General features: G+C 38.6%; 3 protein-coding genes across 9 annotated transcripts in view; 1 reads left to right on the forward strand and 2 right to left on the reverse strand.

The window, feature by feature from the left end:
• Nucleotides 1–12,337, reverse strand: part of mical1 (microtubule associated monooxygenase, calponin and LIM domain containing 1) — a 59,346-nt gene extending 47,009 nt beyond the window's left edge. For 2 of the 4 annotated variants that reach the window (XR_013815499.1, XM_079803525.1), the window contains exon 1: nucleotides 12,238–12,337. The gene's annotated coding sequence lies outside the window, so the exon portion shown is untranslated. Of the gene's footprint in view, nucleotides 1–316; nucleotides 414–12,237 lie in introns of all 4 variants that reach the window. The other 2 variants (XR_013815500.1, XM_079803526.1) reach the window with 2 other exon arrangements.
• Nucleotides 12,338–12,804: 467 nt separating this feature from the next.
• Nucleotides 12,805–18,078, forward strand: LOC307117227 (uncharacterized protein; the record flags this gene model as incomplete). Its single annotated transcript, XM_079802019.1, has 7 exons — nucleotides 12,805–12,809; nucleotides 15,822–15,958; nucleotides 16,231–16,278; nucleotides 16,362–16,445; nucleotides 16,596–16,776; nucleotides 16,945–17,102; nucleotides 17,199–18,078. The coding sequence occupies 5 exons, from the start codon at nucleotides 12,805–12,807 to the stop codon at nucleotides 16,745–16,747; spliced, it is 426 nt and encodes a 141-aa protein (XP_079658145.1). The 3' UTR covers nucleotides 16,748–16,776; nucleotides 16,945–17,102; nucleotides 17,199–18,078.
• Nucleotides 18,079–20,054: 1,976 nt separating this feature from the next.
• Nucleotides 20,055–26,435, reverse strand: part of src (v-src avian sarcoma (Schmidt-Ruppin A-2) viral oncogene homolog) — a 68,646-nt gene continuing 62,265 nt past the window's right edge. For 3 of the 4 annotated variants that reach the window (XM_079802143.1, XM_079802146.1, XM_079802145.1), the window contains 3 exons: nucleotides 25,814–25,967; nucleotides 25,487–25,618; nucleotides 20,061–22,863 (listed from right to left, as the gene is read on the reverse strand). In XM_079802143.1, coding sequence (XP_079658269.1) covers nucleotides 22,655–22,863; nucleotides 25,487–25,618; nucleotides 25,814–25,967 — 495 coding nt within the window. In that variant the 3' untranslated portion in view covers nucleotides 20,061–22,654. Of the gene's footprint in view, nucleotides 22,864–25,486; nucleotides 25,619–25,813; nucleotides 25,968–26,435 lie in introns of all 4 variants that reach the window. The other variant, XM_079802144.1, reaches the window with a different exon arrangement.

Here is a 26,435-nt window from a genome sequence, read left to right on the forward strand (position 1 = left end):
AAAACGCTTGATAGTCACGTGATTCATGTAGACCTCGAATAGTTCCAGGAAGTGCTTTGGCGGGATAGTCAAATTGATAGTCACAGTGACAGAACTGCGATTTTTGGTAATTAATAGTCAATAAATGCATTGATTGTCAATAATTTTATTACACATCGACATGTGTATGTAGCATGAGTATGTAGTTACAGTGATGTTGTTTTTAAAAGATCATTTTTTTTAAATGATGAATAATCTACACAAGCAGGATTTAATGTAAAAGTTATTTTGATTAAGATGTGCTGATAATTTAAAACTTACTGATTAAACGTCTTACCTTTTAAAAGTGCATCACAAACGGTCTGTTCTGCTGTAACTCTATGGCGCGGCTGCTACTTCCGGGAACTATTGAGAGTCTCCACGAGCCGCCATTGCTGTAAAAACGTTCCATTGGAGTCTATGGAGTTGTCACGACTCTCTCTCTCTCTCTATGGCTCTGAGTCTCTCTAAACCCCTCCTTTCTGAGAACTTAATCTGCTCTGATTGGTCAGATGGCTCAGTCTGTTGTGAATGGTCTACTGCTTACAGCTCGTGTCAGAAACCATTACCATATCTGAATTTTAGCTCTGGATCTACCTCAGCACTTTACACTACGATACGAAGAGTAACAATGGCCTCGGTTTGACCAAATCAATTCCAGCGTGAGTCCTCATGCAATATGGATTTGCTTTTGCAGCGCAGAAAACAGTGTCTTCTCAACATGTCGACACACTACCAAACTCTTCCAGTTTCAGCTACAACTACAGTGTTCGAGGGTCAATGACGACTGGCGACTTGTATCAGCTGAGTTCTTTCTTTTAGGAGACAACAACTCCATTTATTGTGCACTTGGATCTTTGAAACTTTGCAGACGTTTTACATTTCACAAACAGCTTTATTACAAACTACATAAAAGGATTTTTTTTTTTTTAAGCATAAAAGTTACTAATAAGAATACAACAAAAAAAAAAAACTATAAGCTTACATTGAAGGAGGGCCCTGTCATATCTAGAAACCACATGTCATAACAGCTTGGCAACAACGCAAAACCCCACAGCAGTTCTGCTTGAGCAAGAATAGAATAGAAACTAGAATAGAAATTGATATATTGTATACGTGAAACTAGTGGTGATAAGGAAATGGGAAATTAATGAATTTCAACATCAAACTTTGTAAACAATTTTCAAAAGCATATTCGTAAAAGGCAGTCTTTCTGGTACAAATATTCATCTGGATATTTATGAAATTGAAACTCATCTGGTATTACATATCCAAAAGTTTTGGGACGCCTGCCTAGACAAGCACATGAATTTTAATGACATCCCATTCTTAAGCCGTAGGGTTTAATATGGAGTTGGCCCACCCTTTGCAGCTTTAACAGCTTCAACTCTTCTGGGAAGGCTTTCCACAAGGGTTATGAGTGTGTTTATGGGAATTTTTGACCATTTTTTCTAGAAACGCATTTGTGAGGTCAGGCACTGATGTTGGACGAGAAGGCCTGGCTCTCAGTCTCCGCTCTAATTCATCCCAAAGGTGTTCTATCAGGTTGAGGTCATGACTCTATACAGTTCCTCCACACCAAACTCGCTCATTTTTCTTTATGGACTTTATGGACCAACATTTGTGCACTGGTGTACAGTCATGTTAGAACGGGAAGGGGCCGTCCCAAAACTGTTCCCACAAAGTTGGGAGCATTAAATTGTCCAAAATGTCTTGGTATGCTGAAGCATCAAGAGTTCCTTTCACTGGAACTAAGGGGCCAAGCTCAACCCCTGCAAAACAAGCCCACACCATAATCCCCCCTCCACCAAACTTTACACTTGGCACAATGCAGTCAGTCAAGTCTCGTTCTCCTGGCAACTGCCAAACCCAGACTCATACATAGGATTGCCAGACAGAGAAGCGTGATTGGTCACTCCAGAGAACACGCCTCCACTGCTCTAGAGTCCAAGGGCGGCGTGCTTTACCCCACTGCATCTGACGCTTTGCATTGCTCTTGGTGATGTAAGGCTTGGATGAGCTGCTCGGCCATGGAAACCCATTCCATGAAGCTCTACACACTGTTCTTGAGCTAATCTGAAGGCCACATGAAAAATTGCCGACTTCTGAGCACTATGCACCTCAGCATGCGCTGACCCCGCTCTGTGATTTTACGTGGCGGCTGAGTTGCTGTTGTTCCCAATGGCTTCCACTGTGTTATTATACCACTAACAGTTGACCTTGGAATATTTTGTTGTGAGGAAATTTCATGAATGGACTTCTTGCACAGGTGGCAACCTATCACGGTACCACGCTTGAGTTCACTGAGCTCCTGACAGCGACCCATTCTTTCACAAATGTTTGTATAAGCGTCTGCATGCCTAGGTGCTTGATTTTATACACCTGTGGCCATGGAAGTGATTGGAACACCTGAATTTAATGATTTGGAGGGGTGTCCCAATACTTTTTGGCAATATAGTGTATATTAAATAATACACTATGCATATTCAAGTGCAGTAAAACATTTACAAGAAAACGAAAGATTCAGATTCGAAAGAAAATTCCAGGGACGAGAGCCTGAACAATAACATTACATATTTTATGGTCTGACTCTGAATGTGTTTTCTGGAATCAAGTTCCACAACTTTCAACAGGAAACAAGAGAGTTTAACCCCATGTCAACCCAGAGTTCACATAATGAGACGGCAGTATGAATGTTAATATATGTCACAAAACTATTTTAGGCCAGGTCACAAACAAACAAAGCAAATTCACACCAGCATTTTTTTAATTTTGAATATTGAATATTCATTGAATTTAAAATAAATTCCACATTCTAATGGAAAAACAGTGCATTCGAATTATAGGTGTGCATCAGCTTTATCAGTGGTGCAGGAGATGCGATGATAATGTAAGAGTTGTTGCATTTTAATGTTTTTGTTAGCCTATTCAGTTTAACCCATTAGATGTGGCGCTGCAGCGCTGTTCATTCAAAACATTGCAAAAATAGAGAAGCTCAATGCAGAGAAGACCTTTGTTACTTTTCACTTTTCACACAATGCATTTTCTGCGCTGCTTTTCCATTGTTTTCTATGCTAAGTGCTAGAAAGACATCTCTGACCATTGCACTCACGTCTCGCACAAGATAGCTGCATGTTTGGAAAGCCATGTAAAGTTAAAAGAATACAACCTTTATAAAACATGTCTCAAGACTTTGTGTGTGTGGGGGGGGGGATGCCCTTTAAATAAAAAATTTAACATTAGTACTGTTACATTACATTATTAAATTACATTAAAAAAAATGTGTGTTCATCGGAAAGGTGACTTGTGTCATACTTGAACCACAATTACACAAATTAACTGGATTTGAGGAGTTTTGTCGTTGAAATAATAATAAAAAAGGTAACAAATCCTTTCTTTCCCGGGTCAATTTGACCCCCTTAGGAATAAATGGAATGCGAGGAATGCTTCAGTACAAATAGAAACACCTAAAAATCTTAAAAATTCTAACTAAAAATGCTAAAACTTTACCAAAAATATATTTTATAATGCCTACATGTGTCTTTGAATGCATACAAAAGAAAAACTGACTTTAGGACCCAGCGGAAAAGCCAATTTCCTGCTAAGCCCATCTAGTGGCGGCAAGAGTCATGAAATAATTCTTTTCCCACAAAAGGTCGGCAAAAACGCTCATTTTGAGCTGAATTGACCATTCACAAAGACCCGCCTCCTTTAGTTACTGTTGCTATGTCCGACAAGCCATGGCGCTCTCACACGTTCTCATGTAGAGAAAACACATCGCGGAGCAAAGAGGACATGACAACACACCGACAGACAGGACAGAGCAAGTTACTTTTGATATGAAACAGTCTCAACTTTGAAATGGTAATTATAGAAAGAAATTTAAACAATAAATAGCGTTTTGTGGCTCTTTAATGTGTCGTGATCGCTGTAGCGCCTCAGTTAAAGCTGCTCATGAATTGAGATTAGAGTTAATTGAGAAGCATGGAATAAACACGAATGAACACTAAAAGAAATGTTGTTTCAACCGCGGAAAGACGTCAGTACACACTTTTTTTCCAAGTTAAAGTCCATCGACGTTAATCTACTAACTCTCCTGACTGCTTTGTCGGAAAAAACGGCAGATTCTGCGATGTGATTGGTCAGATCGCCTGTCAATCAAACTTGCGGCGAAGGGTGAATTAAAAGGGTTATGCATGAAATTGTGTTATTTGGAATTTAAGTTGAAAGAATGTGCTACAATTATTATTTATTTATTTATTGATCAAATCTAGTCATTTAAAAGGTTAAAAAAATCTCCCTGAAAAATAGCATTAAAATGAAATGAAATAAGCTTTCTGGACAAAATAAATGAAGTATAATTTTAGGGCTTCGGGTCATTTTGACCCGCGAGGGAAGGTTACACAGTGCGAGGGAGGGATGAGGGATCATTTGGGTTCCTAACAGAGGCCGGATTTCGAGGGAGGACCTGATTTGGCACTAACAGGGTTTCACACTAAGTGAGTCACTGGGCTTCAGGCTGAACACAAAAACAGGACAGAATACACTGCTAAGCGTTTCATGTGACTGATGTGCAAATATAGATTTAGCAACCCACATTTATTCGCAGACTATTTGAAGACAGAAACTCAGTGTCACCTGCATCTCTTGACTTGTGAGTTTCATAAATGCACAAGTGTCTGTGTCATTTAAAAAACTCTCCAGGTCACATGGAGATTCTTACAAAAGCAGAAAAGGAGGCCATTTTCGACATTCTTTCACTTTGATTCAATCACATAAAATAAATACTTCACTTGTGGAAGGATGAGTGCAAAACACCAGGCAGGTTAAACAAGCACGGCCACTTTCAGTTCATCACATCTGAAAAGTGAAAGCATTTTATTTCAAATTACCATCTTAAAAAATCATCTAGAACCACATTCGAAGCATATAAATGAAGCGTATATTCTAGAAACAAATGTTTTTAAACTTGAATTAAAAGGATAAGGCAGAATGATACCATCTGAGGTCTCATTCTCAGGGTGTAGAGCTACTCTAGAAGTACTTCCTTTAAAACAGAGGCTTGTAACAAAGCCATGGTAATATAATGACTTACTCAAGGGAACAAGCATGATGTTATGCTTATGTGACATTCCTGTTTCACATCATCTCTAATGATGCCACATAACATGACATTAAGATTAAGGTGATGCCTTGTATTTTTGCTGTGTGTGAAAAAACAGAACGTGACTTCAGGTGGTTTGGTGCCTCCGTGTTCAAAACCCATAATCAGCCCCCTGTGTGCCAACAAAATTGCTTCTAACAGGCTTCAAACAAATGTTGCAGCACTTCCTGGAAGTTTTATGGTCACACAGCATGAAAGCAGAGAATAGTCTTTAACATGATCACTTCCTGGAAACCAACAGTCACGTCTTGTTCACATTAATGGTTAACAAATGCTATGGCTACTGCCTGAAAGGGTTTAAACAAATCATCTGACATCATGTCAGGCTTGCTGTTGTTTGCACATAAAGGCCTGCGATGTGTGGAACAGATGCGAGACGTTCAATACATTTAGAGCTTGTCAGGTACAGCATACCATCATGACATATCAATTCAACACCTCTCAACTAGTGGGTGGATCTCACAAAACCTGTCAATAACATGTACTTAAGCAATATTTCAACCCCACCATATCCTAAGAATACATTCAATTTACAACATTATGTCTTGTCCTCCTGATGAGACTACCGTGTTTTCAATTATGGGAGGCATTTCCAGTTTGGGAAACTTCCACTCAAAAGAACCAATAATTCCAACTGGCCAGGTTGCACTACAAATAATCCTTATCTGTAGTGTTGTAGTACTCGAGACCGGTCTTAAAGGGTTACTTCAGTGATTTAGCATTAAGCTTTGTATTTAAACTGGGTCATTTATGCAGTAGAAATGTGAAATTATTTTTGAATTTGGTGCCTTCTAGACTGAGAAAAGACAGAAAATGTATTTTTGTCTCATGTGGATGAAAGACAACAACTCCCAGAATGCACTTGCTTCGCTGCCCTACGAGGCCACTCCCTACACCGTCGTTTTGATCTTCATAGTAATACAATCATTTCGTTAAGTTAGAGAATAAACACTACAATTAAAAACTGAACGTGTCTTTTCAATAAAGTGTGAATGAGCCGAACGAAAGTCACGGCACAGACGCAGCAGTGTCAGATTTCATGCCTCACGAAGAGCTGAGCAGAGCTGAGGTAACGTTAAGCGTCAGTCTGGCACGTTTTCAGATCGCATATGGAAGCTAAACTATTACAGGAATTCATTGAAAAGATGAAACACTCACTTTGCTCTACATCGCTCCATTATGATTGTCCGTTCGGCCGTCTGTGTCTTACATTCTGTGCGTGAGATCTCTCCCCTTGTGGGCGGGTTGATAACATGCAGAATAGCTCCATCTAGTGGCTGTAGTCTCTAGCCTCTGGCCAAAAAATCCTCAGATGACGCAAAATGGCGATATTTGCGTCATCGGATAATTTTTTCCAGAAATAAAATGCATAATTCTCTTGTCTCGGGGGATATGAGGGGGGGAAGTAAAAACGCTAAATCACTGAAGTAACCCTTTAAGACCATTTTTTGAAGGTCTTGGTATTTCTCCTCGGTCTTGTCTTGGTCTCTGACTTAGAGGACTCAGGTCTCAAGTCAAGACCACAACTGCAAAGATATCACTAAATCAGGGGTTTTCAAACTGGGGTCCGGGGACCCCCAGGGGTCCTCCAGAAGGTTCTAAGGGGTCCCCAGGAAATTTCAGAGAATAAAAAGACAAAGCAAAAATGGATAAAGTCTACTGAATATTCTAACTGTTTTATTTCTAAATGTTTCTCTCCTTTCTTGCAGTATACATTACAGAATTGTATATGTTTGCTTTGTATGTTTAGTTTGTTTTTCTCACTATAGTCCCCTTTATCTCGTTCACTGGGGTTGTGAGGCGGTATTCTTTATTCAGTACGTATGCTGCTTACATACATTTATTGTGAAAGTTGCTTATACAAAAAATGTTTTAACTGAATTTTTTTTTTTTCAGGTTTATACATCCAACATTAAGAGCCAATTTAAGTTGGGAAACAATATGTTGTATTAATAATGTCACACTTACTATTTATCTAACAGTTTAAATGTTTTTTTGTACATAAAAATATATGGATTTTAGGAAGGGGGTCCCTCATAAAGGGTCATCATATTTGGGGGTCCTTGGCATCATAAAGTTTGAAAACCCCTGCACTAAATTGCCGGTGAATTGTCTGATTTAACATCATTAATGTGATTTGATGTAAAACTTACAGCTTAAAATGCAATCAATAACTTCTATATAATGTGATTTCTTGTGTTGCTGTGCTGTCGGGTTCAAAATCAATGCAGCATTGTCTCAAAAATGCCAAAAATTGAGATTTTGTTTTTTTTATATAACATAGAATATAATTAAGCAATATCGCAAGAGCAAGAGAGCTGTTTTCATGAATATAAGCGTGATTGCAAATGATATTGATTTATACAAATGTTCAATAAACAAGAAGTTAATATTAAAAAAATTACATTTTAAACTTTGTCTTTGCTTGCAATACACATGCACATGGCGTCAATGTTTTCACAAATTAATTTTTTTGTAATTTACACAGAGACGATAATCGTATTATAAACTTATTTAAAAAGTTCGCGTTTCCAGGCCCCCCAAAACGCTGTTGTTGTGTAAATAAACGGCTAAAATGCATAAAAGTTTTTCTGTTTGTGTGAACGGCAGTGTCGTGTAAGCGGCCTATCAGTAAGTCGTGTGTATTGCAAAATGCAACAATTTTTGCGACCAAATGGTTGCATTTTGCAATCTTTTATCCTGCCGGTGTGACTTAATTGTATCCCCACGTTGCCCAACCGATAAGAGTTGCCTTTTATGTTGCATATGATAAACATCAAAAGGCAATCAAATCCGTGCTACTTGTTTGAGCTGCGCGGACCGTTTATCAGCTCGTAACAAATGCACAAATCGCCAACATTCACACTGTACTGTACTGTACTGTAACCATGGTATTGTGGCAGAAATAGTTGAATGTTTTTTTTTTTTTTTTACATTATTCATCTCGGTTCGTAAAACCTTTTGAGAGTGAAATTCAAGCACCTTTCAAGGGCTTTCAAGTGCGTCACACTTTTTCCAGAACATCAAAGCTTTAAATATTATAAAATGTTTATGTTATTTTTAATACGATTTGTAAAACTAAAAGTTTAAAGATGTAGGAAAACTAAAACTCTGTGGCAAACAAACACTTTTTTTTATTAGAAAAAAGACATGAAATTACCACTATAACCAGTATATGGCAGCAGACGAGCACTTATTATGCTGCGTTCACACCAAACGCGAATATAGCGTCAGAAGCGAGTGATTTCAATGTTATGTCAATGGAAAGGCGCGTTGACGCGCGTCTGGGGGCCCTGTGGCGCGATAGACGCGTTTCGCGCGGTGTGATGGACGCGATTCCGCCTCATTTGTACGAATTTGAAGTGAATTGAGCGTCTTGCGCGAGTGGTGCTTTTTGTGCATTCACGCGTTAGAAGCAAATTCGCGTCTGACGCCCGAGTTGAAACATTTTTCAGGAGCCTGCTTGCTGCTGTCACGTGGTAAAGTGATGTGATGAGAAACTGCATAATTTAAAAATACTACTATTGTGTCACAAAATGACTTTTTCAGGTGAGAATGTAGTTGTTTAAAGCTCAAATCTGTGGTTTATTTATAAAGAGAGCACCTATTTAAAAAAATGTATCTGGTGTTTTATCTGGTGTTTTTGGAGTTGTGAGATCCAGTGGATCAGCGGTGCTCAGCGCTCATTAACCCCGGCGAGAGCAGCCTTTCCTCGGCCAGTCCTTCTGACATTTGCCGCTGGCTCGGATGCCTCTCTGTAGTGGTTAAACATGAGATAGAATTCGTCTTGTGAAGATCTCACGGGCAATCTTTGGTGTCATGAATCTATAATTTGTTGTCTGACAAATCGTTTTGACTGAGGGCAAAAAGAAGTTTCATAACTTAATTTTTTTAGGATATTTAAATATACATGCAGTGAATATAATGTAGTTAGTGCGTTGCCTGGACCACATTTGTGTGGCTATTAATGTTTAACATATATTTTTTATGAAAATGAAAAGAGGCAGAGTGGTGTTTTATGACATATTTCTCCTGGAGAGCCTTGAACGCCTGTCTATTTCGCTTCAAACGCTCAATTTATACGCGTGTCAAATTCGCTGTGGACGCGCAAATGGATTCAAAATTTTCAAGTGTCCAACTAGACGCGATTTTGACGCTCTATTCGCGTTTGGTGTGAACACAGCATTAGCCATTTTCACTCCTGTGTGACGGAATTACGCAGAAAACAAGTAAAGAGCTGTCGTTCAGTTCAGTACTATAGAAGAGCAATGGTACATTTAATAAGAGTAGAGGAGAATATTTACTTTTTTCCCTATACAAATGAGTTGGGTTTTTTTTTACATGTAACTGTTGTTAATTAAAGTTATATTTTATCTCCATCTCAATGCATTACTGTCAAATGTGCATTTGAAAGAAATAAACATGTAATATTATTAGTAACTGCACTGATTAAACAATAAAATAGAAATTTTATGATTAAATTACCTTTATGATTAAAAGAAAATCCCTCAACCTATATACATATATATATATATATATATATATATATATATATATATATATATATATATATATATATATATATATATATATATATATATATATATATATATATATATATATATATATATATATATATATATATATATATATTAGATCATCATAAAGCCAGTATAACACATACTATAGTGATTTCTGTATTAATAATAGTTAGTTTCTTACAATAGGAATATTATGCAGTTCGGTAATAACAAATGTGGGTAAATGTATTTTAATATATTATTTTGGGGTCATACAAAATTGGAAAACATCCAATTTGCACACTGTCATACACCTTAAGAAACTTTATTAGATATACATATCGACATTCGTTATCTTTGTTTTTACTTTGGGAGAAATATGACCTGGACATGTTCTTGACAGGTTTTGTGACATTCATCTATTCATGCTCATAAGAGGTGCTGTTTCAGTTTCAAATCCACATGGGTCCAGCACGTACCACACGGATATGTGCTGTTAATTCATAATCACAACACAAAGAACACACTTTGAGAAAGTCTATAATGCAATCTTGATAACAGTCATTGTTAACAGACAGCAATATACCAGAGCAAAGATTAAAGTCTCTGCCTCTGGGTTAAGTTCACTTTAAAATGAAAATGACTCCATGATTTACTCGCCCTCAAGCCATCCTGGGTTTATGACATTCTTCTTTCTGTTGAACACAATCAGAGTTATATTAATAAATATCTTGATGCTTCATAGCTTTATAATGGCAGTGACAGAGCCGACGAGGAGTTTGAAGCTCAAAAAAAGTGCATCCATTCATCATAAACGTACTCCACACGGCTCCGGGTGTTAATTAAGGCCTTCTGAAGTGAATCGATGGGGCATTGCAAGAAAAATATCCATATTTAAAACTTTATAAAGTAAAATGGTAACACTTTACAATAAAGTTCATTAGTTAACTACATTAGTTACATGAACTAATAATGAACTGCACTTATAAAGCATTTATTTATCTTTGTTAATGTTAATTTCAACATTTACTAATGCATTATTAAAATCTTGTTAACATTAGTTAATGCACTGTGAACTAACATGAACAAATTTTTATGAACTAACGTCAACAAAGATTAACTAATGCTGAACAGAGGTGTGGTTCGTGGTTAGTTCATGTTAACTAATGCATTAACTAATGTTAAATAATACAACCTTATTGTAAAGTGGTAAAAGTTAAATATCCAGCTTCCGCCAGACCGCCTTCCGTATTCAACTTACGGAAAAAGTTTAACTGGCTCGACGTATAACGTCGGACAAAGCGCAAGCGTTTATAACTGCGAGAAGCGTTACACTTTCTGCGCAAGTTAAATATGTAAGGCGGTCTGGCGGAAGCTAGATATTGTACTATAAACTTTTAAATATGGATTTTTGTCTCACACAAAAGTGCCACTTCGCTTCAGAAGGCCTTTATTACCCCCTGTCATATACACCTAAGATGCCTTGAGGGTGAGTAAATCATGGGGTAATTTCCATTTTTGGGTGAACTATCCCTTTAAGGCGGATTCTGTACATTGCTGGGTAATAATAAAGAGGGGGACGGAATTTCCCCCTGCACTCACAAGGTGATCAGTCATCGGTTTCAGCTACATAAAAAGTTTAGTTACCCAACACTACACACTTGTCACCGGCAACAAGTTTCTGCAACGTCCCGAAAGGCTTTATCTCAGGAAACAGGCTCGGTGTGGCTTTCACGCATTTGCAAATGAGACACATAAGTGCCAAAAAGCACAAGAAAAGTGCCTGAACTAATTCAAGCAAAGCACAAACCACAAAAAAACACTGAACAACAATCATGTAAGTGGCATGTAATACTGTAGCTTTGCAGTGGGAGAAAGTGAAACAAGTTAGTAAAAATTGCTGTGTAGTAGTGCTACTGAATTTCATGTAAGTTACAGTGGTATTAACTTATATGTTCCTCCAAAATATATCCAGCACTATCATGGTTCATGCAAAACATACAAAATACAGTGGTGGTGCCCTGGTACAGTGATTTTGCCAGATGGTACATTGTTATATAGCTACCATGGTACTGTACATGATGATTACAATCTTCACATGCCATGGTATTTACAAGGTATTCTGATAACTTACCTGATATTTCAGAAAAATGTAGCCAGAAATGTTGGACTTTCTACTTTTTAGACATGTAACGTTAAAGATTGGACTAATCTACGACCTGAGAAAAACATTTTAGAAACCCAGAATTTAGAAAACGAGATGCGTATTTGACATACGTACATGTATGCATATACATACTGTATATATACTGATTGCGGTTTTTGAAAACAGTTTCTGTAAAAACAAAGATCCATCACTGCAGAAACCATGTCATCACAGCAACGACTTTTTAACCGTCAAAACACAAGCGACTCATTCAAGCAGTGCAACACTAACTGAAGTTCAACATTTCCTGTCACAAAGTTATTTTAACAGTTATCAACTGACAAGACATCGTTGAGATTCGCGTGAAACTAAATGAATCACCACATTACCTTCCGAGGCAGTTGTGGATCCTTAAACACAGTTGTACCTCCTTGTTTATCTCTCTGACTCACCTGCGGCGGCTCGCCCGGGAATGTACTAACGCTACTTGTAGGAAGAAGGCACGACTCATGAATATTAACTACTTACCGTGACGTTCGGCCATTTGATTGGCTGAAAGACATTGAGTCTGTGAGAGTGTAAACATGACAGTCAACATGTTAATATATTTGCGTCAACGGGTGGACGACAGCTTGTTAGTTAATTATTATTTTAACCCCCCTACTGTGACTGAGTAAATATATTTGCGTCAACGGGTGGAAAGAGAGCTTGTTAGTTAATTAATTTTTTTACCCCCCTATGTGACTAATCTAAATTTGGTTGTTACTTTTAAATTCATAAATCAAAGTTCCCTAACTGCATTCGTGTTTATCGTGTTTGTTAAGGAACCTGTGATATATTTGATTTCATATTATCTAATATTTACCTAAGTTTTGAATAAAATATTCTTATGAATATTAATTAGAAAAGTGATTGGACCCTCCTTCTGGACCTGAAGGGTTTTAAACTACATCAACATGACGTACGCCTTAATATTCATTGGTTAAACCGGAGATTGCTAAACCTTTGCTACCCAGTAAATTATAAACTTGCTCAATTTAATAATAGTAGCTATTTCCCCATGTGCTCCTTCCTGTCATTCATTTGTTTTGGACTTATGCTTATTGCAAAGTATTTTGAGTTGACTTTTAAAAAGTCAAACTTCTGTTTAAACCAAAATGTTTTTGTGACTCTCTGAAATCAAGCCTATCTTTTGCTCACTTTATGATCCAAAAGTGCCTGTTAAAGAGTTTTGGAGAAACAGGAGGTGTTTTTTTCAAGGTTATTTTGACAACACATGGTTTGTTTCACATACACAGCTGCTTTCACAATTTGCTCAAAGCTTTATTCACAGTCTAACAAGTTATTCTTTAAAAACAAAAACAAAAAAAAACACTTAAATGTTTCAAAAAGAGAAGTTTTTTATAAAGTACAATATATCAAAATCATTTCACGGTGAATAATTTATTTCCTTTATCCTGCTAGACGTGATTATTTAACTCAAGTCCAACAAAAATAATCAAGATAACAATTTTCACCTACAGTTTATGGCTAAACTGAATGTAAACAGTGCATTTACGTTAACATAACGGTAGGTGTCGCTAAAGGACAAGAAACTGGCTTTGGGTAGACAAAACATGGTATATTCGAGTTTAAAATGTAATGAAGAAACAACTAAAAAGATGTATTATCATCATATTAAAGCTGGCTGTTGGGTTAAATCATGCTATTGAGTCTAAATATTTCAATTGCCATTTTTGAAGTAGGCTATTAGAGTTAATACTGGTCTTATATTGATGTATTTTTGTTATTTTGAAAGCAGTTAAAGCTGTTGGATAATATCTGAGCATGTATTAAGCTCATAGATCAGACACACGAGACAATTAGACACAAACTACTCCTTTGTTTAGAGATGCATAACAAGACCAAAGGAACACAGCATGATGTTTGATCACATGGGATCGACGGACCTTCTCCCGGGAAACACCTTTGTTTTCCCTTTGTTCCAATTGTGGCAAGCAAGCATACACAAAAACGGGGACAACAATTAAACAAACAACAACAAAAAAGCATGTGTAACCAAAGTAAAAGCAAAACATCAAGTAAATACTAACAACGTTTTATGAGAATATTTAATTAAATTAAGTGACTGAGCTTCTCTGATTTAAAAACATGCTATGCTATCCCAGATAGCAAAAAATATCGGCACGGCTTCTTTTTGCCGCCGGCTCTAAGCTGTCGGCTATAGGTGCGTCCCGCTGGCGGTGATGAAACGTTTGCCGCCGAATACGTCACTCCCATTTCTTGCGAGATGCCGCGGCCGACTAGCCGGCGGGCCGCCGGCTTCATTTTCTCTGGCGGTTGCCTCCGCCTAATGGACCGCGGCCGGCTGGCGGCAAGCCGCTGTGAAATACAAGGATTTCTACTCTCAAATTCGACCAGCCACGTTGGCTATGTTTGGCTTGTTGGGAAATAGAGTGGAACTGACAGCATTTTAACTAGTTCTCACATTTGAAGCGATTATAAAATCATAATAGCCTATATGTGAATTATATCAAATATTAGTTTTTTTGCTCCAAAGCCATTAGGGTTTATAACAGATTCTTGACTCTTGATTCCATGATAAGGTTAGGTTTAGGAAATTACATTTAAATTTTCACTTGATTATTTGCATGTCGAGTGTGTTTAAACAGTGTTGGTCAATTTGACCCATGAATGTAATACTTTTGTTTTTTTTTAGCATAATAGGAGGGTTAAGAAAGTTTGAAAGTTCATTTTAGGATAACACTTATTTTTGTATTGCCCTTTTTTTCTATTTCTTTTTGGACTGACTTTAAAATAGACATGACAAAAAATTTGAACTAACTTCATGACATTTTACTTTGTTTTCAAAACCCATATTTTTCTGAAAAACAAAAATATATTGTTAATTATTTAGGAAAAATTCTACATTCATAAGACAAGAATAACTCAAAAGAAGCCCTCTAATATTACCTCTTATAAAGCTGATTTTTACAACTTTGAAACCCTCTCAAACATGAGGTCGCAAAACAAAAAGCTTACAAAAACAGAAACCTGAAAGCTTTTCAATTTCATGTGACTGCCTTAATATTATAAAGTATTTTCTATCTCAGAATTCTTATTTTTATGATTTATTTTATATACAGTGTTACATTTGTTGTTATTCTTTGTTCTACATATTCGGAACTGTACCACAATGCTTTATTATTTTTATTTTTCTCTCATTGTACTTTTTGTATTGTACTTGTCTATACATGTACTAATTTAAATAAAAATAAAAAAATAAAAAACAGAGAAGTACCTCCACCGGCCGAGAGGGGCAGTATACCTAAAAAAGGCGGAAGACAAACCGGTAAAACATACAGATTTACCAACAGCGGCCGCTCATCACATGGTTTTAGTATTTGAAGAGAGGAGATCAGAAAATATCCTCGACTACGAGCGTTTAAGTAAGTACATGTTTCCTTTTTGTGTCACACAATATTATGTTCATTTTTGATGTATATACCGGTAGGTTGTTTTAATTAGTTTGTTCAGACACGCACGCTGATATAGTGCACAATGCACAGTGTTGGCTAACACGTGCTGTTTCGCCTTTTTTACACACTGAGTTCAAGCATGTTCTACATGTTAAAATGTATCTAGCTACTGTAGGTAAGTTAGCCAAAGCTTTACATCTAGAAAGACTTAAGTTTAACTTTTGGTGTTTTCTAACAAAACAGAATGATGTATATAGGTTATTTAAATGATTGAGTTAGTCCGAACAAGCATGCTGCTAGGTCAGTTTTAGCAAGTGTTAGCTAACATGTGCTGTGTTGCTACTGTTCTTCTAGCGTTTAAGGTCATTTATGAGTTATTTCTCTGAACTGCTGTACTTTTTATGTTTGAGGACAATGCAGTTTACTTGAATCACTATACTGAATGAATACATTTTACTGTTCCACATTTGGCTGACCAGTTTTTCCCCCCACAGCATAGCTACTGTATATTCTGTATATAACGTTAACAATGCGGTTTTGTTCACATTTTCTTGCAGATACCTTGACCAGAGCACAATCGGTTATCTTCATCCACGAGACCTACTGTTGGACAATCGTTTCGGCTTTCAAGGTAAATAAATTGTTAGTCACAATGTCTAGTTACTGGGCTATAAGGAGAAGAATATTGAAAGGAGTTGAGATGGACAAACAGGAAATTGCAGATGTTGGAAACTTTAACAGTATGGAAAATTGTGCCTGTAGTTGTTGTTTTATATATATATATATATATATATATATATATATATATATATATATATATATATATATATATATATATATATATATATATATATATATATATATATAATATAATATAATTAAAATAAAATATTTTTTATGTAGATTTCCAGAATGAGAACCAAGCCCTGAGGGAAAGCAATGCACAAGCAGGTGAGAACATGCACTCTTTCTTAAATTTTACTTTTTTGACTGTGATATAGGTCCAAAATTACCAAATGCCTTTCATTTTGTAGCTTCGGATGACAGCGGCTCACTTCATGAGCAGGTGAAGCAAGTTGGGACAATGTTGATGACGTTTGCTCGTACTGGGCAATCAGGTACAACTTGCAAACAACACCTGTGGTTGTTGGTTTAATTCCCACTGGGGCCACCTGTACATGTAGTAGACCTAGTTGTAAATGTCATAGTTTAGTAGTTGAGGGACCAGGACTGACTGCTTTATTCTTTTATTCTGTGAACCCCTGTAGGTGCAGATCAGACCCTAATGCTGCGACGTCTTGGAGAGTTTGGCGATGTTGTGCGTAGCATGGACAACAAAATGGACACTATGCTGCAACATTTCAGTGCCAATGTGTCTTTTGGAGAGTTATCCCTGCCAGGGGGCTTGACAACAGTTTGAGGCAGGATAAAGAGCTCCAGGAACGATTTGTAAGTGTGCTGATTTTGTTTATAATGCTTTAGGGTAATCTAAAAAGTAAAATTTAAGATTGTACACTGCATATTCTACAGTCTGAATCCACAGCCTGTCACATTTTTATATTTATGTATGAGAAGCTTCAGAGATATGTAATTTGTAACACTTTTTTGTATTTTCAGCTTCGGTTTTTGGCAATCAAATGTGGGAGGGACCTAAAGACAACCGTGTGGCGAATACTTCAGAGTATCTTCTCTAATCACCTTTCCATTAATACAACCTGGACGGGTGTAGGGGATAAAGCATGTTTTATCCATGTTCCTGAAGACCATTGTTCAAAGTAATATATATAAATATATAAATTTGTTATATATTTAAGTAGATGTGTGTGGCCTTATGACATTCACATGGAATGACAGATCTGTATTTTCTACAGGAGCCATCCGGAAGAACCCGGCAACCCAGGATGCCACTGATGAGGCGGTCCAGGTTAGCGCCATGCGTTACCTGAAAGGAGCATCTGATCGTGAAGGTGGAAAAAGACGCCGCACAGCTGAGAGGGACCCACAGCCGACCTCTTACACCTAGGCTGACTACTGACACCTGGAACCCTTTCTTTATCCTGCAGTCAGTAACATCAAGACCCCTAAAGAAGCCAGAAGTTTCAGGCTACACTCACCCAATCCACACTGTTCACTGTGGAAATTACTTTTTTTTTATTCCCTGTGACCCTGCCTTGAAGGCAGCTCCTTGGATAGATATGGGATGGCGAGGTTGTTTGTCCTTTATATAGGCGCACAAGAAATCACTGAAGATAAGCCAATTTGCGCTGCCTCATTCTGGAGGTCGGGGAAAACCGGAGAACCCATAGTCAGGCTTGTTATAATGTTCTGTTCTACTACTGTTCTATTCTTCTCCAGAGCTTTACTCTAAATTATTACCATTTATCCTATTGTTAGAAATGGCTTGTTAAATGTGATGTTATACCTCGATTTATTTGGTATCCTGCACATTCTTTGGTACCAAATATCCTCATTATTTGATATAATATTTAATGGTAATTCTTTTCATCCCAGAGCTGACCTATTTGTTATTAACAAATATTGTAAGTGTTATAATTTGCTTGTAAGGCTGTTTTTTTTTTTTTTTTTAACCAAAATTTAATTGGAAACATGCAGGTTCTTTAGTAAAAATGTTTTGTTATTTATAGGCCTATTTAAGCTTATTTATTGTCTGTTATATTTCATTTATATTATCTTGTATCATTGACAGTTAATGTACTTTGAAATGTGGAATAAAAATGCCAAATGGGAATTTATCTGGTTTGTTCAATTATTATCCATCATAAACTGCATGTTACAAATATATGAATAATAAATAAATATATATATTATTTATTACACAATAAGCGGAGGCAGATCGCTCGAAAATAGCGTTTGCCTCCGACGGGCCGCCTTTTGGTATAAAGGCGGCGGAACGGCGGTTTGCCTGCGGGCCGGCGGCGGTACGAAGGCGGTAGGAAGCCGGCTGCCGCTTTTAAAAAGCGGCTGCCGCCGGCGGTGCGCCGTCAAACGTGTTTGCGATTACGCAATTCTGACGCTTCTACAGCCGCCGGATCACCGCCGGTGGTCCGCCGACTCATTGCTATCTGGGATATTACAATTATTTTTCTTGCTGTATTAGAGTTTTCACCATTTAGGCATTAGACATTAAGACCACCTTCCTAATATTGTGTTGGTCCTCCTTTTGCTGCCAAAAAAGCCCTGACCCGTCGAGGCATGCACTCCACTAGACCCCTGTGGTACCTGGCACCAAGATGTTAGCAGCAGATCCTATAAGTCCTGTAAGTTGCTTCATGGATCAGACTTGTTTGTTCAGCACATCCCACAGATGCTCGATTGGATTGAGATCTGAGGAGTTTGGAGACAAAGTCAACGCCTCAAACTCATTGTTGTGCTCCTCAAACCATTCCTGAACCATTTTTGCTTTGAGGCAGGAGCATTCTCTGCTGAAATAGCCACAGCCACCAGGGAATACCGTTTCCATGAAAGGGTGTACATGGTCTGCTACAATGCTTAGGTAGGTGGTACATGTCAAAGTAACATCCACATGGACGGCAGGACCCAAGGTTTCCCAGCAGAACATTGCCCAAAGCATCACTGCCTCCGCCGGCTTGCCTTCTTTCCATAGTGCATCCTGTGCCATGTGTTCCCCTAAGCAACGCACATGCACCCTGATTCATCAGACCAGGCCACCTTCTTCCATTGCTCTGTGGTCCAGTTCTGATGCTCATGTGCAGTGGACAGGGGTCAGCATGGGCACCCTGACTGGTCTGCGGCTATGCCGCCTCATACACAACAAACTGTGATGCACTGTGTATTCTGACACCTTTCTATCAGAACCAGCATTAACTTCTTGAGCAGTTTGAGCTCCAGTAGCTCGCCTGTTTGATCGGACCACACGGGCCAGCCTTCGCTCCCCACTTGCATCACTGAGCCTTGGCCGCCCATGACCCTGTCGCCGGTTCTCCACTGTTCCTTCCTTGGAGCACTTTTGATAGAGACTGACCACTGCAGACCGGGAACACCCCACAAGAGCTGCAGTTTTGGAGATGCTCTGACCCAGTCGTCTAGCCATCACAATTTGGCCCTTGTCAAATTCGCTCAAATCCTTACGCTTGCCCATTTTTCCTGCTTCTAACATCAACTTTAAAGACAAAATGTTCACTTGCTGCCTAATATATCCCACCCACTAACAGGTGCCGTGATGAAGAGATAATCAGTGTTATTCACTTCCCAGGTCATAATGTTATGCATGATCCATGTGTATTCATATATGAAGGTATCTGCCACACTTGAAATTGTATTTTGAATTCACTTTTTTGTAAGACACTTCTGGCATTAAATGTGCAATGTATATATTAAGTGCATTGTCATTATAATAATTAAGCATTCGTATGAAGCATGTATATCACAGCAGCATGTATGCATTCACCCTGCAGGTAAAGATCTGTGCTGCTTACACAAATGTTGCAGGTTCATTCCTTTGTACAGATGATCCATTAATTTGAGTTATTAAATATCATCCCATATTGTCCCAATTTCCCCTTTTGCTTAGTAACATCATAGCAATCACTTGAGTGCAGATTTTACTGCATTTCCTTTTAGCATCAGCTCTCAAACATAAAACAAAAAATGGCTAAAAATAATCACAGCTATTTTTGTCAAGGAACAAAAAAAATTCAGGGCTTAAACTTATAACAAGTTGCTGAGAAAAAAAAACCTTGTGCTTAAATCCAAGCTTTAGAAACACAGTTTATTGCACTTAAAAAAAAGAAAAGAAAAAAAAAAGATGTCATAAATTTTGAAAGTACAAATCTCATTTCAGTGTTATTTCTCACTTTGCAGAATTGTACACTGGGAGAAAGTACCTGGAATTTGATTGTGAGCAACTGCAGTTAAAATACAGACACGCAACTCATAGAAAACAACTGCATAGTGTGAATGCATTACGCGGGGTTGCACTAATATTCTGGTTACTTTTCGTTGTGATTGTTTTATGTTCCAGCTCTACAACACACAAGTCGTCATTTCAGCCAGGACCAAGAACAAGCCATCAAATATCCTCAGCAAGTCCCATTACGCTCCGGAGCGATGCATACAGTGCAGTTCAACTTTGCAGTAACTACCTGTCAAAACCAACAGCAGATTTATTGCAAGTTAAAAGAATTAAAAAGAAATAATAAAACACAGTACTTCAGTGTCCTGCAAGTAAAGAAATGGTGATTTAGTGTAAACACAAAAGGCGAAAATAAAGAGATATTTTAAATAAATACACGGCAGCTAAAACATGATGGCTTGCCGAATTGTAATTGGCCGCTTCTCTATGTGGCTTGCGCTCTTTGCGGAAACACCATCAGCTTTGTAACAATCATCTGTGTAGCGTTTATCTTGCGGGGAGAAACAAGCGAAGATCTGCTGATCATAAACTGAGGCAATATGAATAAATATGAAAAGAATATTTACAGTAACCATACGAAAGTATTTACAGTATATCGACAGGCGTCACACATCTACCAGCTAAAGTACCGCCATTACAGCTGCATGCCGTTCTAAACAACTGGTCAGGACTTGACGTTACCCACTATTCACAGTTCCAAACCCTGATGCTCAACGCAACCGCCGTCATATCGGTACAACGTCCCTACAATTTCAAATCTACATTGTCTCAGCAGTGATTATAATATTTATTGGGGCATCTCAAACCATCAGCAACTGACCTAAGATCGGTTTCTAATGTGGAACACCTCACAGTCAAGGTTCATGGCTTTCTGTGGATCTTATAACTTATGATGGTAGTGTAGTAGAGACAGAATTGAGCGCCCTCTTCTCATCGCAATACAGAACAATGGCTATTTTGCATATAAACATATCGGCAACTTTGTGTGTGTGTGTCAGAATTTGTCTCAAAAAAGCTAAAACAACTGAAAAAGATAAAAATCAAGCTTTGAGGAACAATATTCATGAGTGTTAAAAGGAATAGTGCACATAAAAATGAAAATTACATCATAATTCACTCATTGTCGTGTCGTTGCAAACCTTTAAACCTCAAAAAGAGACGTTTAGTGGACATTTTCCCCATGCAATAAATGTAAAAGTATCGTATATGGAAAAGAGCAGCATGAACATTCAGCTAAATGTCTCGGTTCGTGTTTGGAACGACATGATTGTTAGTATAATTTTCATTTTTCAGTGAACGATCCCTTTACATTCTATAGGTACAAAGCCTGCTCATCCTCTTCCGATACAAAAAAAAATTACATTAATAAAAATACATTTTATACATAGTAAAACAGTACAAAATTCTTTTTTTTTTCTCCTTTGTATTGGCACACAAAGTTGGACTATACAGTTATCTCTGCTTTAAACCAAAACAATGCTATATATATCAGTAGTTGTTGTGAATACTAGAAGAGTAGAATAACTGTATCAAATGAAATCAACATTCTGTACGATTCGCCAATGGCGTACGAGTTCATATCAAAAGGAAGAATGTTTCTTTTGAATTACTTCAGTCCGAACGTTTTTTTTTTTCCCCTCGCCCTAGTCATGTGACTAGTGTTCAACCAATCACAATCTTATTCCAGTTGATCCAGGTTGATACCAAAGAAATAAACAAGCATAGTGGGACTAAAAGCTATTTCCTAGCAGTAAAAGGCATAAAACACCACGTTCGGATACAGACCCTGGATATCTATTGGAAGACGTTAACCGGGACGTCCGTTCATTAGCTGCGATCAAAGATGTCTCCCAAAATGGACCATCCTACAGGACCATCACGTCTCGTCCATCTCAGCTTGTGAACGGGGTCGCAGGGTTCATGAAGAACACCAGAGCTGATGGAGCTCGATGCTTTGGGGTGTTTGAAGGGGGATGGGAGAGGACAGAAATGAGGGATTGTGGGAGGAGGATGAATGACAGATCTGGAGCATCCGCTAAAAGGAGAAAGACGGTGGTATATCGAGGTCAAGAAAAACAGCTAAAGATCAATCCGCACAGCTTTGGGAATAAAGGCTGGACGTAATTATCAGCACAAACAGCAAATTGCACGGCTGAACTTCTTTGCGAACGATGCAGAAAAGACGCATCTCGTCTTCCTGTTTTGCGATGAAAGCAGTGGAAAACATGCAATGATAATTACAGAGGGCGAGAACCCAATAAGCTGCTTTTAAACGGGCTGAATTAGACCTCTGGATGCTCTGTCGTCATCCCATGTGGATCAATATTGTTTGGGTTATGCCACAAAACGTCCCGAGGGACAAACCGCGTTCGTTTTCAGGTCGGGGAAATTATATCTCTTTCACGGCTTGCACACTTGGCTGGATCAGCATCTCTAGAGGTTCTCTCCCGGCTGGTACTGTGGTTCAGTGGAGGTGAAGTAATCTTCCAGGAAGCTCTGGAGGTACTCGAATGTCGGCCTCTCTTCGGGATCCTTGCGCCAGCAGGTCAGCATGAGCTCGTGCAGGGAGTCCGGGCACTCGGCGGGACAGGGCATCCTGTACCCGCGCTCCACCTGGTCCAGCACCTCCCGGTTCACCATTCCTGAGAAGAGGACAGATGTGAAACAGGGTGGATGTGGGTCAGAATGTGGTGCAGAAAGTGGCATTTTAACCAGGCAGAGGATGTGGGTCATCAGCAGGGGGGGGAAGGACACCCGAAAAATGCTGTCATTCTACCCTTTGGGCTCGTCAAGTATGACATTTAATATGTGTGCAAAATAATCCCCCTACTGCTGGACAGTCACCCTTCGGGAGCAGAATTGGAAACCCCTGATCTAAGTTTTAGACTTAAAAATACTTTTTTAATGTATTAATCATTTTTTTTTTTTTTAAAGTCATTTATTCCTGTGATGCAAAGCTGAATTTTCAGCAGCAAATACAAAAAAAACAGTAATATTGTGAAATATTATAATTTAAAATAGCTGTTTTCTATTTTTAACACACACACACACACACACACACATAGTATACATACACCGATTAGGCATAACATTATGACCACTGAAGTGAATAACACTGATTATCTCTTCATCACGGCGCCTGTTAGTGGGTGGGATATATTAGGCAGCAAGTGAACATTTTGCCCTCAAAGTTGATGTGTTAGAAGCAGGAAAAATGGGCAAGTGTAAGGATTTGAGTGAGTTTGACAAGAGACAAATTGTGATGGCTAGACGATTGGGTCAGAGCATCTCCAAAACTGCAGCTCTTGTGGGGTGTTCAAGGTCTGCAGTGGTCAGTCTCTATCAAAAGTGCTCCAAGGAAGGAACAGTGGAGAACCAGCGACAAGGTCATGGGCGGCCAAGGCTCAGTGATGCACGTGGAGAGCGAAGGCTGGCCCGTGTAGCTCAGATTGCTCAAGAAGTTAATACTGGTTCTGATAGAAAGGTGTCAGAATACATCGCAGTGCATCGCAGTTTGTTGCATATGGGGCAGCATAGCTGCAGACCAATCAGGGTGCCCATGCTGACCCCTATCCACTGTTTCATGGAAACAGTATTCCTGGTGGCTGTGGCTCTTATAGCAGATAATGCGCCTGCCACAAAGCGAAAATGGTTCAGGAATGGTTTGAGGAGCACGAGTTTGAGGTGTTGACTTGGCCTCCAAACTTCCCAGATTTCAATCCAATCGAGCCTCTGTGGGATGTGCTGAACAAACAAGTCTGATCCATGGAGGCCCCACCTCGCAACTTACAGGACTTAAAGGATCTGCTGATAATATATTGGTGCCAGATACCACAGCACACCTTCAGGGGTCTAGGGGAGTCCATGCTTCGACGGGTCAGGGCTGTTTTGGCAGCAAAAGGGGGACCAACACAATATTAGGAAGATGGTCACAATGTTATGCCTGATCAGTGTATAATATCAATTTAAAAAAAAAAAAATCCTTTTTTTTTTTTAAGCTGATGATACACCGCATTGGACTCGATACTATGATAAAAGATAATCTTTAAAAAAAAAGGTTATTATATATATATTAGTGCTGTCAAACGATTAAAATATTTAATCGCGATTAATCGCATTAATGCCATAGTTAACTCACAATTAATCGCACATTTTTATTTATTCTAAATGTCCCTTGATTTCTTTTTGTCCCATTATTTTTTCTTATTTTAATGCTCTTATCAACATAGAAAAGTGGATCGGCTTGCTTTGTTCAAATGTTTGTTTTATTGAAAACAACATTGGCATACTGTAGTGTTCGATTTCACACCAACATTCTCACTTGAAGCAGTCATTCACACTTGGAGCAAATAATCGCTCACACAATGTAACACTGTCCATCAATAAAAGGGTGAAAAAAATACTTTGTTGCACAAACAGCCCCTTCAACAGCCCTTTCTAAGGGATCAAAACAGGGTGATACAAAATAAAATTACAAAGTGCACATGCAAGGTAAACTAGGACTCCGCCTATAGTGCAGTTAAACCAGGGGTCGCCAACTAGCGGACTCCGGTCCAAATCCGGACCGCGAAGCCTTTTGACGTAATGAAACAGTTAACGTTGCAATGCTCACTGTTGCGTTCAGACCCAGACGCGCGGTCAAGCATGCAGGTGCGTAACACCGGACGCGAATGACGCGACATGCACGCCGCTTAATTCGCGCCGCAGAATGTCTATTTGCGTCTTTGCATTGACTTAAATCACTCGCGCAAACCGCTTCATTCGCGTCCGGTGTGAATGCACCATCAGAGCAGAAAGCAGCGCTCAAGACAAGCACTTTTAGTTGAAGACCCCTGAGTTAAACCATGGCATAATACGTTTCTCATTTCGGCGTCTCACGCTTGCCATCCACGTCTACTCAAACACAAACAAGTGTGGGCAGCCGCAGCGTGCCTGATGTTTTGTTTCCGGTCTAGCTACATCCGGAGTGGTGTTGTAGTTTTTCTAACGTTACTAGTTGCTGCAACAGCATGTGAAAAAACTACAAAGTTTGTTAGACCAAAAAGAACGTTAATCTCGCGATAAAAAAATTGACGCCGTTAAAATAGGTTTGCGTTAACGTCGTTAATAACGCGTTTAACTGACAGCACTAATATATATATATATATATATACACACACACATACATACACACATGCAGTAAATGCCTAAAAAAATGTAAATTTGAATGTAGAGAACCAGTGACTCTAATACTGGAATGATTGGAAACTTGGTGAGTGGTAGTACCTGGATAAGGCACCCTTCCTTTGGTCGTCAGCTCCGTCAGCAGGACCCCAAACGACCACACGTCAGATTTGATAGTGAAGCGGCCGTACAGAGCCGCCTCTGGCGCAGTCCACTTGATGGGAAACTTTGCTCCTGTGGTAATAATGATTTAAGAGAGGCCTGTCACCATGATTAAACTGATTCAATTAAGGTCGAACTGTATAAAAGGCAACAGCATTAAGTCTTGAAAATGAGACAATGAAGTTATGGCCTCAGGAAAACTGAAGACGTGAAGAGAATGGAAAACGACCACATGCAGACGAAAAGAGTCCTTGTGTTCCTCCTCACCCTGTCTGGCTGTGTATTCGTTGTCCTCGATGAGTCGAGCGAGGCCAAAGTCAGCGACTTTACACACCAGGTTATCACCCACCAGGATGTTGGCAGCCCTGAGGTCCCTGTGCACATAGTTCATTCTTTCCACGTACGCCATTCCAGAGGCGATCTGAGGACAACACATATATTATAACGCTGCCGGGCTCAGTGCCGCCCTCCAGAGTATCCACAGAACATAAATAGATTTATATACAAGATGAAGACAATGACAGTGGCGCTTGCACATGCAAAAACTCCACAACAATGGTGTTTTCAGTGAGATGCTCTCCAGGCTTTATATATAAATATGGTTTGTCCTTCAATGCATAGTGATACATTTTTTCATTTTAGTTTTTGTTTAGTTTGTCCTTTCACTTTAGTTTTCGCTCCACGAAAGCTTTATTTATTCACTTTAATTATATTATATTTTGAATAGATATTGTATTAGTATATGTTTTTTAAAAGTAATATTAATATTCTATTCATCAATGAAACTTGAAAAAAATGCATCACAGTTTCCACAAAATAGGAAATGTTTCTTGAGCAGCAAATCCTCATATTATAATGATTTCTGAAGGATCATGTGACACTGAAGACT

The sequence above is a fragment of the Gobio gobio genome, assembly GCF_949357685.1.
Source record: "Gobio gobio genome assembly, chromosome: 21".
NCBI lineage: Eukaryota > Metazoa > Chordata > Actinopteri > Cypriniformes > Gobionidae > Gobio > Gobio gobio.